We start from the raw sequence: 15,063 nt of genomic DNA, 5'->3' as shown, positions 1-15,063 counted from the left end.
AGTTGAGGATCTTGTGAAAACTGTAGTGCTTCACTTCAGAAATGTACATTTTTAAACTAAAATGTACAGCTTCCAGGGTTCATAAATGCCCATCCACCCATCCATCTATCTGCAGGTTAGGAACCCCTGCCTTTTGCTCACACTCACCCTTGGGTTTGAAGTGAAGAGGGGAGGTGTATAGGGCTTTCTCCTTGCTTTTGGAGGGGCTAGCAGTATACCTTTTCATTCTGGGCCCTAAGCCCTAAGCCAGGCTGAGTAATTGTAATGTGCAGTGAGGGCGTACATCAAGGAGATGAGCCAAGAAAGAGAATCTGGCCCCGGTAAATAGGAAAGGAAGAGAGGTGGTAATTTAGGAGCTGACTCCTTCCACGTTCCAGCCCAGCCTGAGGGTAAGGCCCAGCTGAGGAGAGGAAGGGGAAAAGAAAGCGAGGGGGAGAGATGAGCAATGAGCAGTGGCCCCCTTTTTTTCCCAGCTGCAACAGCCCAGCGGGTTAGATGAATACTGGGAGGGGGAGAATGACCCTGGCAGAACCCTTTGTTCCAGCTGAGGCTGGAGCAGGGGCACTGAGCCATTCACACGCCATCCCAGGGCATCCTGCTGGGCACTCTGGGGAGGGGGCATAGCAGCCGGTCATGGGACTTGGCCAGGCAGATAGCTTGATGCTCAATAGGAAAGCCCAGCTGCGTGCTGCTGAGGCTGGGGGAAGGGCTGCTTCTGCCATCCATCCTTCAGGCTGTGGTCTGTCCCACAGACAGGAAGGCCTTGACTGGTCCCAGTCACTCTGCCCTGTGGTGGCCTGGTCCCCTCCTCCTTCTCAAAAGTGGTTACCTTTCTCAAAAGTGAGCTCTAACGGCAGGCTGTGCTGCTTCCGGCCCCCCGGTGTAGACTCCTTATCCCTAAAGATGGTCTAGCATTTTAATTCTACTTTCCTTACCTTCCCTGGCCCACGCTAAGGGCCTGCTCCTGCTTATAGGCAGAAACATCTATATCTCAACCTAGTTTGGGAGGGAAGGACACAGAGGCCTCATCCACATCATCCCTTCTGTCCCCTGCTCCCCTTTCCCAAGAGCACCAACTCTCCAGGTGGCATCATTTGTCTCTGGGCCTTTTTGGGTGCTGTATAAAATTGCCCGTCATAGAGGCGGTACCTGGACTCTTTGTGAGCCCAGAGTCAGAGGCCATCTTATTGATCATCTGTGCCTTGGAAGAGGGGAAGTCACGATTACAGGGACCACATCTCTCCGTAGTGTCACTGTGTCACCTGGATGACAGTGGTCCTAGACTTGGCTCCTCTGCCTTCCACCCTGGAATGGGCTTTGGTTGGGCAGGAGCTGAGCCCTCACTGGTTCCTTTTCCCTCCGCCCAGGCCTAGCCAGCAGCCCCGAGTGTGCTTGTGGCCGGAGCCACTTCACCTGTGCGGTGAGTGCCCTTGGCGAGTGTACCTGCATCCCCGCCCAGTGGCAGTGTGATGGAGACAACGACTGCGGGGACCACAGCGATGAGGACGGATGTAGTAAGAACCTCCCCACAGGGTGGTGGGAAGTGGTAGAAGAGGACCCCGGGGGTAGGGGAGCAAGGACAAGTCTGGCATGTTCTGTGCATCAGCTATGTCAGGCTCAGAGCTTTGCACTCTTGCGAGGGTGACAGATATGACAGCTGGGTGGTTCCTTCACAACATATATGGCTCCAACCCTCCTGCATTTCCCATATTTCCATGCACACATGTCCAGTAAAACAAACTTCAAAACAAGTATAGAGGAAAACACCCTTGAAACTACAAGTAGCCTCTTTAAATAGATTAGTCTGTATTTATGTGAATATGTGTCGGTATATTTTCACTGCATATTTGTGCATTTTTTAATGTGCATACTATACATGGATGCAGATTATTTCTGTTTCTTATATTGGTGTTCTGTATAATCACGTCTTTTTTTAATAACATAAACTTTGTCAGAAATCTCATATTTTCTTTAAATCTCTCGTTTCTACTAGTGTAGTAACATATGCAGCACAGGCTGCAGGGTCCTGTCTTGGATATACAGAAATATCACTGCTGAGTCAGTCATCTGGGTTTAGGGGTGCAACCTGCAGCACCTACTTCTGAGGGTGGCTAATTAGTCTAATAAGAATGAAGCTACAACCTGGACCTTATTAACCCTAACCATTTCAGCTAATTGCAGTGATGGTAAATGGCTCACTTTCATGTAGCTCTTTCACATGCGTTCTCTCAAAAGACCTCTGTGAGCCGAGTATAATTATCCCCATTGTACAGTGGAGGAACCTACAGCTCAGAGAGGGGAACTGAGTTGCTCAGTGTGATAAGTAATGAGTTCTAGAACTGGAAATTGAGCCCAGAAGTGTCAATCATCATTTAACAAGAGGAAAAGAAAAAAAAAAAAACACTCTTTCACTTGCTCATGTTTTTCTTACTGCTTTCTTAGTGGTTTTGAGTTCCTTGGGCTGTTCTGGCCCGTGAACCCCTCAACGTCATGCCCTGTTTCAGAGTCTGCTTAGCTTCTCCATCAGCTCGGGGCAGGCGCAGGAATCTGAAGGAAGACTGTAATTCAGATGGGAGACTTGGAACAAGGGCTGCTGGGAAAGGATTCTGGCCTGGCTGAGCCTGTCGGCGTAAGTATACCACGCTGATTCCCTTTTCCCTTCTTTTTCCCGGGACTCAGTGCTGCCCACCTGCTCCCCTCTTGACTTTCACTGTGACAATGGCAAGTGCATCCGCCGCTCCTGGGTGTGCGACGGGGACAACGACTGCGAGGATGACTCGGATGAGCAGGACTGCCGTGAGTGCTGGCAGGCCAGGCGGGCTCCGTCAGGCTCTGGTGGAAAGGGATGTTCAATCAGAAAGTGACGTCCCAGGCCCATGTCGGCTCGTGGGTCTTTAGCTCTGTCCGTTTATCTCCTCTCTTGGTCAGAGAAGCACCCCCAAGGGACAGCCACCTGCTTCAGGTCCCTCAGGGCAGCCTTGGAGGTGTCTGACTGCTCCGCTCTGCGAGGCTTTCTGTTGGGCTTCCAGGTAGTGGCCCCCACTGCCTGCAGCAGCCTGACTGCTCTCTGCCCTCAGCCCCCCGGGAGTGTGAGGAGGACGAGTTCCCCTGCCAGAATGGCTACTGCATCCGGAGCCTGTGGCACTGTGATGGCGACAATGACTGCGGCGACAATAGCGATGAGCAGTGTGGTGAGTGCTGCACCAGGGAGGCGGGCAGGATGGCTGGCCGTGGGCAGAGAGTGCAGCGATGGCTCTAGAACTGCCCAAACCTCGAACTTGCCTGGGTGTCTTTGTGTCTGAAGCAGCTGGAGGAAAGCAGGCGAGACACAATCGCCCAGAGCCCCCAGTAATCACGGAGCAGGAGCCTGAGGCCCAGTCTCTCCACAGCGTTGGCTTCCCCTGGAGAGTCTGCAGGGACTCTGGAGTGTCTTGTTGGGCTGGGTCAGACCCCCAGGGGCAGTAAGGGTGGGAGTCAGGGAGGATGTGAGAGGGTCGCCTGTAGGGCTCCCTCAGGACTGCTGTCCCATCTTGTGTCCCCTAACCCAGACATGCGCAAGTGCTCCGACAAGGAGTTCCGCTGCAGTGATGGAAGCTGTATTGCTGAACACTGGTACTGTGATGGTGACACTGACTGCAAAGATGGCTCTGATGAGGAAAGCTGTCGTGAGTGGCTCCAGACCTCAGGCTGTTGGGCTGGGATGGGGCAGAGGGCTCCACGCCATGGGCCGAGGGCCAGGCTGAGCAGTGCGTGGACAGTGGGCAAGGAGGGTGGGGTCTTAGGTAGCTCCTCCCAGGTCAAGCTAGGGTAGAAGCAGGTTCCCCAGGTGCGAAGCAAGGTCTCTCTGAGTATGGGAGCCTGTAAGGGCCATCCCAGCTGAAACCCGGTTACATTTCACTTGAGGAAGAAAGGCACCTTGCCTTAGCAGCTTGGCCCTTGAGGAGTCAGGGCCCCTCTCCTCTGCCCAGGCCTGAGTGTGTGCCCCTCTTCACCCATGCCTTCCTTCCAGCCTCAGCAGTGCCAGCACCCCCCTGCAACCTGGAGGAGTTCCAGTGTGCCTACGGCCGCTGCATCCTCGACATCTACCACTGTGATGGTGACGATGACTGTGGAGACTGGTCAGACGAGTCTGACTGCTGTGAGTACTCTGGCCAGCTGGGTGGAGGAGGGGAGGAGGCCAGGCTGGGGTGGCAAGGCACAGGTGCCAACTGGGGCAGGAACTCAGAGGGGGACTTTCTGGATTTCCTGGTCCCTCTTGGGAAGAGATGGAGGAGCCCAGAGTGCCAGGGCTGTGGCTTTCTGGTCTGCCGCGAGACACTCTATGCATGGACTGGCTGGAGACAGAAGTGTGTCATGTTCCCCCAGCCTCCCACCAGCCCTGCCGTTCTGGGGAGTTCATGTGTGACAGTGGCCTGTGCATCAATGCAGGCTGGCGCTGCGATGGTGATGCAGACTGCGATGACCAATCCGATGAGCGCAACTGCAGTGAGTGGGGGATAGAGCTCAGGGTCTGAGCTGGAAGTAGGGAGAGGGGAGAGGGGCCATGGAGCCAAAGAGGCCACGACCAACAAAGCATGAAGACAGGTTGGACAGGACCACCGAGCATAGTTATGCAGGTTGTGTACTGCACAGAGACGCTACGTCCAAAGGGATGTCAGTCCCATAATAGACATATATTCTATAATTATATAGATTAATGTATTTATCATGGTAGTTTTCCAGCAGGTGGTAGTGAAGGGTCTCAAGAAAAGGGCACCTTTTCCTAATTTGCACAAAGATGTCCCATAGACCGACCGTGATGCGGATGTCAAGACGAGTGGCATGCATACTGGCATAAAGTGCAATTTTGGGTGGCAGCGTGGAGCCAGCCTTTCATTAGGCCTCTGTTTTGCCAGCCACCTCAATGTGTACAGCAGAGCAGTTCCGCTGTCGGTCAGGCCGCTGCGTCCGCCTGTCCTGGCGCTGTGATGGGGAGGACGACTGTGCAGACAACAGTGATGAAGAGAACTGTGAGAACACAGGTGGGGTCTCCCAGGGGTACCCCAGGCCCCTCAGCCTACAGCTTAGGTGGAGGACGGGTAGAAACAGGGTGTTACTGCTACTGTTCCAGTTGGGGCCAAGGTGAGGCTTGAGTCAATTCTTGCTCGTGGCCTGGATTTTTCCTGCCCTTCTCAGTTACTCGTGTCAAATCCAGGTGCATTTCTTGACCTACAGCCTTATGGCCTGGAACACAACATCAGGGCTGTGGGTTTCAATTGCCTCTCACATTCTATCTAACTCACCCGCAGCTAGCTCCTGTTGCTCTGGCCTAGTGAGCAAGGACTACTTACTCTCTCTGGTTGACGGCCTTACATCCACTCCCCTGGCCACACCAGGTGCCGGGCACATGGACACAGTTTCTCATTCTGTCCCACATCCCTCACCATCCACTGAGGTGTCCTGGGGAGAAACGAATGGAGATATTCAGCCAGCCCTGTCTGAGCTGTTTCCTGCCTTGGACCCTGACCCTCCCACCTTGAGTCTCATCTGTCTCCAGCTCAGCCCTAGAAAATGACAGGCTCCCGTCCTTTTGTTGACCCAAGCCCTGCCCTGCTGTGACCTGACTCTCCCTCCCACCCTCCCTCCCACCTCTCTCTTCTTCTCAAGGAAGCCCCCAGTGCGCCTCGGACCAGTTCCTGTGTTGGAACGGGCGCTGCATCGGACAGAGGAAGCTGTGCAATGGGGTCAATGACTGTGGTGACAGCAGCGATGAAAGCCCACAGCAGAACTGTCGTGAGTGTCCCCAGTGGGCGGGCCTGGCCCATGGTTTGTGGCTGAACCCCACCCATACGGTTCAAAGAGAATCCTCCCTAGGGACTCATGCAGCCTCGGGAGCTGTTCTTCGTGGTCCAGGTGGAATGCCAAGTTGGCTGTCTGGGGGAGGATTCTGGGCTCAACTCCCATCTCTGGCTTGGCTGGCACAGGGCCCCGGACGGGCGAGGAGAACTGCAATGCTAACAACGGCGGCTGTGCCCAGAAGTGCCAGATGGTGCGGGGAGCAGTGCAGTGTACCTGCCACACTGGTTACCGGCTCACAGAGGACGGGCGCATGTGCCAGGGTGAGCTGGAGCCTGGCTTGGAGCAGGACCAAGATGCTGGGCAGGGGCACAGACAGGCAGCTGTGTTTCCTATGGGTCAGACATTTGATGGACATGACCTCATTTCATCATTACAATAACCCTAGGAGGTGGGGATTGTCCCTCACGTTTCACACACGGGGAAACTGAAGTCAGAGAGGTTAAGTAACTTATCAAAGGACACAGAGCTAGTGAGTGGCATAGCTGGGATTCCAGCCTAAGACCACATGACCTCGAAGCCCTTAACTACTTGTTGTCTAGCCTTTTCGCTAGGCCTAGGAAGCAGATGGGCATGTGGGGGGATAGCAGCTAATCGCCTGGGAGTTGGGGGTGGGAGGGTGGCAGAAGAGAGAGCTCCTGACCTGCCTGGTCCTCACAGATGTGAATGAATGTGCCGAGGAAGGGTATTGCAGCCAGGGCTGCACCAACAGCGAAGGGGCTTTCCAGTGCTGGTGCGAGGCAGGCTACGAACTCCGGCCTGACCGGCGCAGCTGCAAGGCTCTGGGTAAGGGCGGGTGTTGGCATTGGCTGGGTGGGCAGAGGGCTGAGTGTGGAGACAGCCAGGCGCTCCAGTGCTCATGGATTTGCTGAGGGCTAGAGAGATTTCCATCAGTAAAATGGAGCTGCAAGGTGCATTCTGGGTTTCCTAAAAACCTGCTGGAGTGGGGCAGGTGGGCTGGGTTCAGGGAGTATACTTTAGAAGCTCCCATTCTTCTAGTACTGATATCAGCAGCTCAGGACAAGCCCCAGTGAGCCAGATGCCCCATCTGTCAGCAGAGAAGCCGGGGGTGCACGCCAAAGGGTGCAGCTCTGGAGCCCAGTGGGGGCCCCATTTCTATGCCGTGTCCCAGGGCCGGAGCCTGTGCTACTGTTCGCCAATCGCATCGACATCCGGCAGGTGCTGCCGCACCGCTCTGAGTACACGCTGCTGCTCAATAACCTGGAGAACGCCATCGCCCTTGATTTCCACCACCGGCGCGAGCTTGTCTTCTGGTCGGATGTCACCCTGGACCGGATCCTCCGGGCCAACCTCAATGGCAGCAATGTGGAGGAGGTTGTGTCTACGGGGCTCGAGAGCCCAGGTGGGGAACCAGGCTCCGAGGGAAGGTGCAGGGCCACACCATGGGAGAAGTAACTCTGGGAGAAGCAGGCCAGCAGCCTGCAAACCTTAGGCAGCAGAACTTTTTTTCTTCCAGTGCAATCTTTAATGGAACTAATAATATTGATAACATTTGTTAGTATACATTAATTTTATAGATTCAGATTTGCTCATTATTGAGCTCTATCAGCGAGAATGAGACCATTGTGATAAATACAATCTTTTGAAATTATAATCTTTTGAGCTTTATGGATGACAGTTACAGTTCTCTATCAGCCTTTGCATCCAGTTTACTTCTGAATTTTGTTTTGATTGCTTAGTGTTAAGAGTAGTCTGATGGATGCACATAAATAAATCTTAATGTTTACAGTTGGAAAAAAAAACACAGCTCGCTTTGTAATCTCAGGCCATTCTACAAGCAGATGACGTGGGTCAGAGGGCAGTATTGAGTACATTTGACTCAAGTTATGGAATTTCTGAAGTGCTTCTGCAAAACCCTAAGCCACACTTAGCAAACCCCTGAGCCAGTACAGTGGGGGACCTTAGATGCGGATTAGGGAGCCAGAATTCAGGAAGCGTAACAGGGTTGGCTAGGAGGAGGAAATGCACAACCTGGGGTCATTACTTCTCTGTGCCTCAGTTTCTTCATCTTCATGGGGCTGTAGTACCTAACTCACAGAGCTGTTGTGCTGGTTACACGAGTTTGTATGTATAACGGATAGAACAGTGCCAGACCCAAGAAACTGCGTTGAGTAAGAGTTTGCTCTTGTTACTATGGCACGGAAGAGCCTGGGCTGAATCCTTGACAATTTCCCACTGCCTTTCTCCACCAGGGGGCCTGGCTGTGGATTGGGTCCATGACAAACTCTACTGGACAGACTCAGGGACATCGAGGATTGAGGTGGCCAACCTGGACGGGGCCCATCGGAAGGTGCTGCTTTGGCAGAACCTTGAGAAGCCCCGGGCCATTGCCTTACACCCTATGGAGGGGTGAGTGAGTTGTATCTCAAGTTCCCTAAATCCCTCTTGTAACCTCTAGGGACAGTTTTGAGGCCACCTGAGCCAGACTTTATTGGGGACCATCTTCACAGTGTGGTATTAACAGCATAGGCTCTGCAAACCTGGATTTGAGTCCTGCCTCTGTAGTAACTGGCTGTGTGGCATTAGGCTAGTTAATCTCTCTCTGCCTCCATTTGTTCATGTGTAAATCGGTGATAAGAACAAACCTACCTTATAGCTGTGTGAAGATTAAATGAGAAGATGCATTTTAAATGGCATAATACATGCTAGACAAGTTGTAGGTATTTAGTATTTTTATTATTATTGCGTACAGTTGAGCTAATTAATAATAATTTTTATTATTAGAAGAAAAGTCTCCTGAAATGGACATTTTTACCTCTGGCTTTTAAAAATTCAATGCAGTCAGTCATATGAGGATCCTGCAGTTGTAGGTCAGCAACTTTAGAAACACTGTGTGTGTGTGTGTGTGTGTGTGTGTGTGTGTGTGTGTGAAATACAAAGGCAGTGGTAGCGACTGTGACCAAGAAGAAAGTACCTGTCCTAATATTATACTAGATTGTCAGTTCTACAAGGGTTGGAACTTTTGTCTGTTTTGTTTACTGCTGTACTCCTGTACCCTGCCCATAGCATGTCACCCCCACCAAAATTGTTAAATGCCCTGTCTAGCGACATTTCAATTAGGACAGTTAAAAAACACTCTCTGGACCAAACAGCATGTATTTTCTATCAGTTGGAATCTCCTGGGTTAAACGGATAACAGCCGCTTGCCTGATTACTCTCCCAATTACCTACTCGCCCTCTAATGCCTGTGTTTCAATGTCCTGGTCTCTCTTCCTAGTACCATTTACTGGACAGACTGGGGTAACACCCCCCGCATCGAAGCCTCCAGCATGGATGGCTCTGGACGCCACATCATTGCCGATACCCATCTCTTTTGGCCCAATGGTCTCACCATTGACTATGCTGGGCATCGTATGTACTGGGTGGATGCTAAGCACCACGTCATCGAGAGGGCCAATCTGGACGGGAGTCACCGCAAGGCTGTCATTAGCCAGGGTGAGGCCCTTCCTTCACTCTCCTTTATCTCTCATCCTCCTTTCCCCGTCCTGGCCCCCAGGAGCCTTGGCAGAGGGTGAGATTTGTGCAGTTTCCAGGCTTGGGCCCAGGGGCCATGGCAGGCCATGTCTGGGCCATGTCTGGACTGAGGTCTTTTTGGACTTTCCCCAGGCCTCCCTCACCCCTTTGCCATCACGGTGTTTGAAGACAGCCTATACTGGACAGACTGGCACACCAAGAGTATCAATAGTGCTAACAAATTCACTGGCAAGAACCAGGAGATCATTCGCAACAAACTCCACTTCCCCATGGACATCCATACATTGCACCCCCAGCGCCAGCCTGCAGGTAAAAAAAAAAAAAATACCCACCTGGTGAGCCTCTGGTGCCTCTGAGAACCTTCCCTGCGCCTGTCAATTGCCACTGTTTCTGACCAGGAAATTTGAGGTTGGCACTGACATGGGCTAATGCCTCCCTCTGCTGGACATTTAAGGTGGTACCACATCAAGATTCACAATTCATGAAAGACTCATTCAATTTCACTGTCCCCACCGAATTCGCAGATATTTATAGGGCTTCTCCTATTTATCAGGTGTTCAATGTGCTCATTGAACAGGGGCAGACATAAAAATAGTAAGACATAGTTTCTCCCTACATGGAGCTCACGCCATAGCTGAACTCCTACTCACTAGCCTTGGTCTTACCTGACCCTCTTGCTCTGGGCTCTTTGAGCAGGGAAAAACCGCTGTGGGGACAACAATGGAGGCTGCACCCACCTGTGTCTGCCCAGTGGCCAGAACTACACCTGTGCCTGCCCCACTGGCTTCCGCAAGATCAGCAGCCACGCCTGTGCCCAGAGTAAGTGGGTCTGGGGCACTTGCCTCAATGGATGTGCCTTGTGAGGATGGGTGGAAGGAACAGGGATACAAGTTTGAGGGATTGCCTGTCATGGGAAGGAGCCAGGCATCTCAGGTACCTGGAGAGAAAGGACATAAGAATCTGAGGGCTCCTATATCTAAGTGATGGCCGAGGATGCAGCAGTAATTGCTAAAGGCTCAGTGATACCACCTAGTCAAGTATGAACACCTGCAACCAGGCATGTGTATCATTTCACCAGGTAGGATGATTTATATATAGGCAGCAAAAGGGTCCCAGGCCCTTCTAGAAAGCCGAGGAATGGTTTCCTACCTCTTTATGTTTAGCTTCACCCTGTTAAAGACAAGATTAGGGCTTCTGATGATGCTCGGTATACATAGACCCTGGATAAATATGTGCCTATTGATGAAAGACAATGGGATTCCCTGGTTCCTCCCTGAATTGCTACTTTGGCTTCCTTTGAGCTCCTGCAGGGGCATTGCCTTCAGAGGGTGGCCCTGTCTAGCTCAGAGCCATCGGCAACTTTTCCTAAGGGTAATCCAGGGAGTAGTGATCCAGGCACATGACATGGCCCTCACGGGCCCTGGGGTAATTCATCACACATCAGCTTCTCTCGGTTACCACCATGTAAACACTGATCCCCTTATCTCTGGTTAAAATCAAATTTCTCTTGGGTTATGAGTCCTTTTCCAGAGATTGAGATTAGGGAAACTATTTGGAGGATTAGGGGTGATGCTCATGTAACACACTTTGATTGAGAACCTTGTTTCCTAGCATCCTTTTGGGCCCAGCTCTTCTATATTGTCTTAGTGAGGTGCAAAAGGTTTTTTAGGAGCTTCCCCTTACGGGTTTTCCAGATCTTAAAAGAAGACAGCGAATTTAGGCAGAGCAAGTGCTTTTCCAGGTGAAAAAGTATGCTGGGAAACATTCAGACAGACGAGAATAGGGACAAGGGTTGAAGAAGAGCTAACTGGGAAAAGGCTATGTAGGGGAGTGGCCAGTCAGACCTGAGTTCAAGTCCTAGCTCAGGTGCTTTGTAGCCAGAGGATCTCAGGCAGGATACTTGACCTCTCCTAGCCCCAGGGTTGCTCTAGAAAATGAGAATAAGGATAACATGAACCACAGACTTGCTATGAGGGTAAAGGAGACAAAGCAAGAAAAGCACCAAGCTCTGTGCTTGGCACAGAGTAAGTGCTCAATAAATAGTAACTACTGACTAAAGTTGTGAAGAGAAGATCTAGATGATGGAGTGGAGCAACAGACGCTCTGAAGCAGACACGGAGGTCAGAGGGGGCGGGTTGGGAGTTGGTGGTGATTTAGCCAGTGCCCTGGAGGAGACGGGCAAAGGAAGAGGAGAGAACTTTAGATGAAGCTGACAGACAGTGTACTTCTGGGCCCTGGGTAGAGTCTATTTCCACCTGAACCTCAAGTATGATTCTGCCAGCATGGGCTGCCTAGTGCTCAAGGGGCCCGAGGTATGAAGAGTAGGCGACAAAGGGCACCAGACCCCAGGAAGTGCGATTGAACCAGATGTCACACAGGTCAGCATCTGTGTCTGTCACTGTTATTGCATTTAGAGCATTAAAAGAAGACCCCTTTCGGCCTTTGATCAGGTCTTGACAAGTTCCTGCTTTTTGCCCGAAGGATGGACATCCGTCGGATCAGCTTCGACACAGAGGACCTGTCCGACGATGTCATCCCACTGGCTGACGTGCGCAGTGCTGTGGCCCTTGACTGGGACTCGCGGGATGACCACGTGTACTGGACAGATGTCAGCACTGACACCATCAGCAGGGCCAAGTGGGATGGAACAGGACAGGAGGTAGGGCCCAACATGGGACAAGGCCCTTAAGAAGGACAGAGATTAAGGGGTAGAAGTTTTCTTCTCCTGGGTGAGAGCTTCCCATATATTCGCCTAAGAATTGGTAGAGTTTAGGCCTCAGAGCTGGGGTGCAAGTCAAGTTGGTGATATAGCTTTGCTTCCTGCCCAGGTGGTAGTGGATACCAGTTTGGAGAGCCCAGCAGGCCTGGCCATTGATTGGGTCACCAACAAGCTGTACTGGACAGATGCAGGTATGTACAGGGCTGCCATGGCCTTGCTCTCTGGGACTCCTCTTATTTAAAACCTTGACCTCAGATAGAAGGAGCCCAGTGCCCCTCCTAGACCACTTCTATATTGACCCAAAAGTCCTTGGTAGATCAGGAGTGGTGGGGCTGCTGTCAAACTGAAGCTAGAAGCTCACTTCTGACAGTTTGGCATTCGCCAATCAAATGACAGCTACTTCTGCTGTGTAACTGATGCTTGAGAATGTTTTGAGCCATTTCAGATAAGGAAACTATGCCCTGTGATTTTTCTTCCATTACTGTATTGGTAAAACAGGTATTTTCTATTAGCCAGGTAAGTGTGGGCAGGAGGCAAGGGCAGTGCCTTAAACCAGAGCTACTCAAAGTGTGGTCCCTGGACTAGCAGCATCAACATTACTTGGGAACTTGTTAGAAATGCAAATTCTTGGGCCCTACCTCAAACCTGCTGAATAAGAATCTTTGGGGATTAGGTTCAGGAATCTGTATTTTAACAAGCGCTCCTGATTCTTATGCCCACTAAAGTTTGAGAAACATTGCTTTAAGTTATAGGACAGAGTGGGTTGCTTAGATTGAGGAAGCCTCGCTCTTCAAAGAAATGGAACTGATCACATCTTTTAATTTTTTCTTGAAATTCAATTTGCTAACTATCTACTGTGCATTTATCACAAAGTATTTCTTGAGCATCTACTGCATGCCAGGCTCTGCGCTGGGCATGGAAGGTAAGAAGGTAAATGAACAAGATTAGAGCTAATGTCTTTGCCCCCTACTTCTTGGTAGGGACAGACCGGATTGAAGTGGCCAACACAGATGGCAGCATGAGGACAGTGCTCATCTGGGAGAACCTTGATCGTCCCCGAGACATCGTGGTAGAACCCATGGGCGGGTGAGCACCTGCTCCTTTGGAATGAACTCCATCCCCCTCTCCACCCACCCCCCAGACTTGAGTGCTAGAGGAGAGTCTGGAGATTAGCGAGGGTGGCCACATCTCACAGGCACACCAGGCAGCAAGGGCAGCTGCAGAAACCACAGAGCATAGTGACAACTATGTCTCCTCAGTGGACAAAGAAACCTTTAAATTTTTTCTTTTTGTTTTTCTTTGGTCTGCTTATAAAACTCATTGTTAAAAAATAAGTAGATAAACAAATCAATGGAAAATAAAGATTTTTCTATAATCTCACTCTAGCAATAACCATTGTTAACAGTTGAGGCTATTTTTTCCAGATTTTCTTCTGTGTATACATATACATTTATTGGTGGTGGTGGTTTCAGTTTTATGGCAATGTCATACTTTTTTGTTACTAGGTTTTTTTCACTTGGCTATGTATCTTGGATGTTTTTCCATTTGAATATACATATTGTATAGATCTTTCCATTTGATTATTTAGATCTATATATAGTTCTTCTTAATGGTTATACAGAATCCTATTGAATTTATGTACCATAATTATTTAACCCATCCAGCTGAGGAAGCATTTCTTATTCCCCATCCTCACTTCCCCTCTTTCTTTATTCTCAAATAGGCCTTATTTGCCGAGCCCTCCTTGAGTCATGGGCTCAGCCTTTATTTAGACTTTGGGTGCCTTTTCATAGTGATGGAAGATACAAGACCTTCAAAGATAGCTCTGAGTGTAGGATGGGGCTGGGGACCAAGGCAGGATGCCGGGGCAGCAGAAACCCTAAAACCCTAGGTACTCTGAATCCCCACTGGGTGTTTACCGAAAGGCTTATATGACCTCCCTTCCTATGCTCAGGTACATGTATTGGACTGACTGGGGTGCAAGCCCCAAGATTGAACGAGCTGGCATGGATGCCTCAGGCCGCCAGGTCATCATCTCTTCCAATCTGACCTGGCCTAATGGATTAGCCATTGACTATGGGTCGCAGCGGCTGTACTGGGCTGATGCCGGCATGAAGACGATTGAATTTGCTGGACTGGATGGCAGCAAAAGGAAGGTAAGGATGGTGCTAAGGCACCCTCCCACAGCCCGGACAGCCTCCAGGGCATTATTTCCTGACTGGCAGCTGACGGGTGCCAAGGGGACCCAGGGTGACCCAGCATGGGATATGTGCTATTTCTTTATGTGCTGCACACTAGAGCCTGGGGGTGGGGGGCTGCTTTTTGATGATGAAGGGAAACTAGAGATTCATGTGGCTTGTGGGCTGGGGACATAAGTGCCTTCCTAAGAACCATCACAACTAACTTTAATTAATCATCAATTGCGTATAGGAGCCATGATCTCTCTCTCTCTCTCTCTCTCTCTCTCTCTCTCTCTCTCTCTTTGCTTTTATTGTTTATTTTGGTATAATTTCAAACTTAAAGAAGGGTTGCAAGGACAATCAAAAGAACCAATAACATTTTACCACATTATACCATTCTTATTCTCTATATACACGTACCACACATACACATATACACACATTATTATTATTTTTCTGAACCATGTAACATTAAACTGGAGACATCTGCCCTTGACCCCAAAACATTCCAGTGCATATTTCCTAAAAACAGGGACATCACCTTACATAACCACAGTACAATGCTCAAAATAAGGAAATTTAACATTGATATAATATTACTATCTAATCCACAGTTCCTATTCAATTTCACTACCAATAACTTTTTTTCCTTTTTTCTTTTTTAGTCCAGAATCTAATCCCAGATCACAACCATGTTTAGTTATCATGGCTTTTTAATCTGGAATATTTGTCAGCCTTTTTATGTTTTTCTTGATCTTTGTATTTTTAAAGAATAAATGCCAGTTATTTTGTAGAATTTTCCTCAATTTGCCTGACATTTCTTTGCAAGTAGAG

At 50.1% G+C, this 15,063-nt stretch overlaps 1 protein-coding gene across 1 annotated transcript in view; it reads left to right on the top strand.

Annotated features, from left to right (window-relative positions):
• The window catches only part of LRP4 (LDL receptor related protein 4), a 46,667-nt gene that overhangs the window by 12,825 nt on the left and 18,779 nt on the right, over positions 1-15,063 (top strand). The window contains exons 3-21 of the mRNA XM_016146589.2: positions 1,368-1,514; positions 2,680-2,796; positions 3,078-3,191; positions 3,549-3,665; positions 4,010-4,138; positions 4,366-4,485; positions 4,896-5,021; positions 5,647-5,772; positions 5,964-6,098; positions 6,496-6,621; positions 6,968-7,198; positions 8,049-8,205; positions 9,074-9,291; positions 9,463-9,639; positions 10,027-10,149; positions 11,781-11,989; positions 12,159-12,240; positions 13,030-13,135; positions 14,004-14,205. Coding sequence (XP_016002075.2) covers positions 1,368-1,514; positions 2,680-2,796; positions 3,078-3,191; positions 3,549-3,665; positions 4,010-4,138; positions 4,366-4,485; positions 4,896-5,021; positions 5,647-5,772; positions 5,964-6,098; positions 6,496-6,621; positions 6,968-7,198; positions 8,049-8,205; positions 9,074-9,291; positions 9,463-9,639; positions 10,027-10,149; positions 11,781-11,989; positions 12,159-12,240; positions 13,030-13,135; positions 14,004-14,205 — 2,762 coding nt within the window. The remainder of the gene's footprint in view (positions 1-1,367; positions 1,515-2,679; positions 2,797-3,077; positions 3,192-3,548; positions 3,666-4,009; positions 4,139-4,365; positions 4,486-4,895; positions 5,022-5,646; positions 5,773-5,963; positions 6,099-6,495; positions 6,622-6,967; positions 7,199-8,048; positions 8,206-9,073; positions 9,292-9,462; positions 9,640-10,026; positions 10,150-11,780; positions 11,990-12,158; positions 12,241-13,029; positions 13,136-14,003; positions 14,206-15,063) is intronic.

Source organism: Rousettus aegyptiacus, unplaced genomic scaffold, assembly GCF_014176215.1.
Source record: "Rousettus aegyptiacus isolate mRouAeg1 unplaced genomic scaffold, mRouAeg1.p scaffold_m13_p_5, whole genome shotgun sequence".
NCBI lineage: Eukaryota > Metazoa > Chordata > Mammalia > Chiroptera > Pteropodidae > Rousettus > Rousettus aegyptiacus.
Note: the sequence above shows the minus strand (reverse complement) of the source record. Positions and strands in the feature narration are given on the sequence as shown.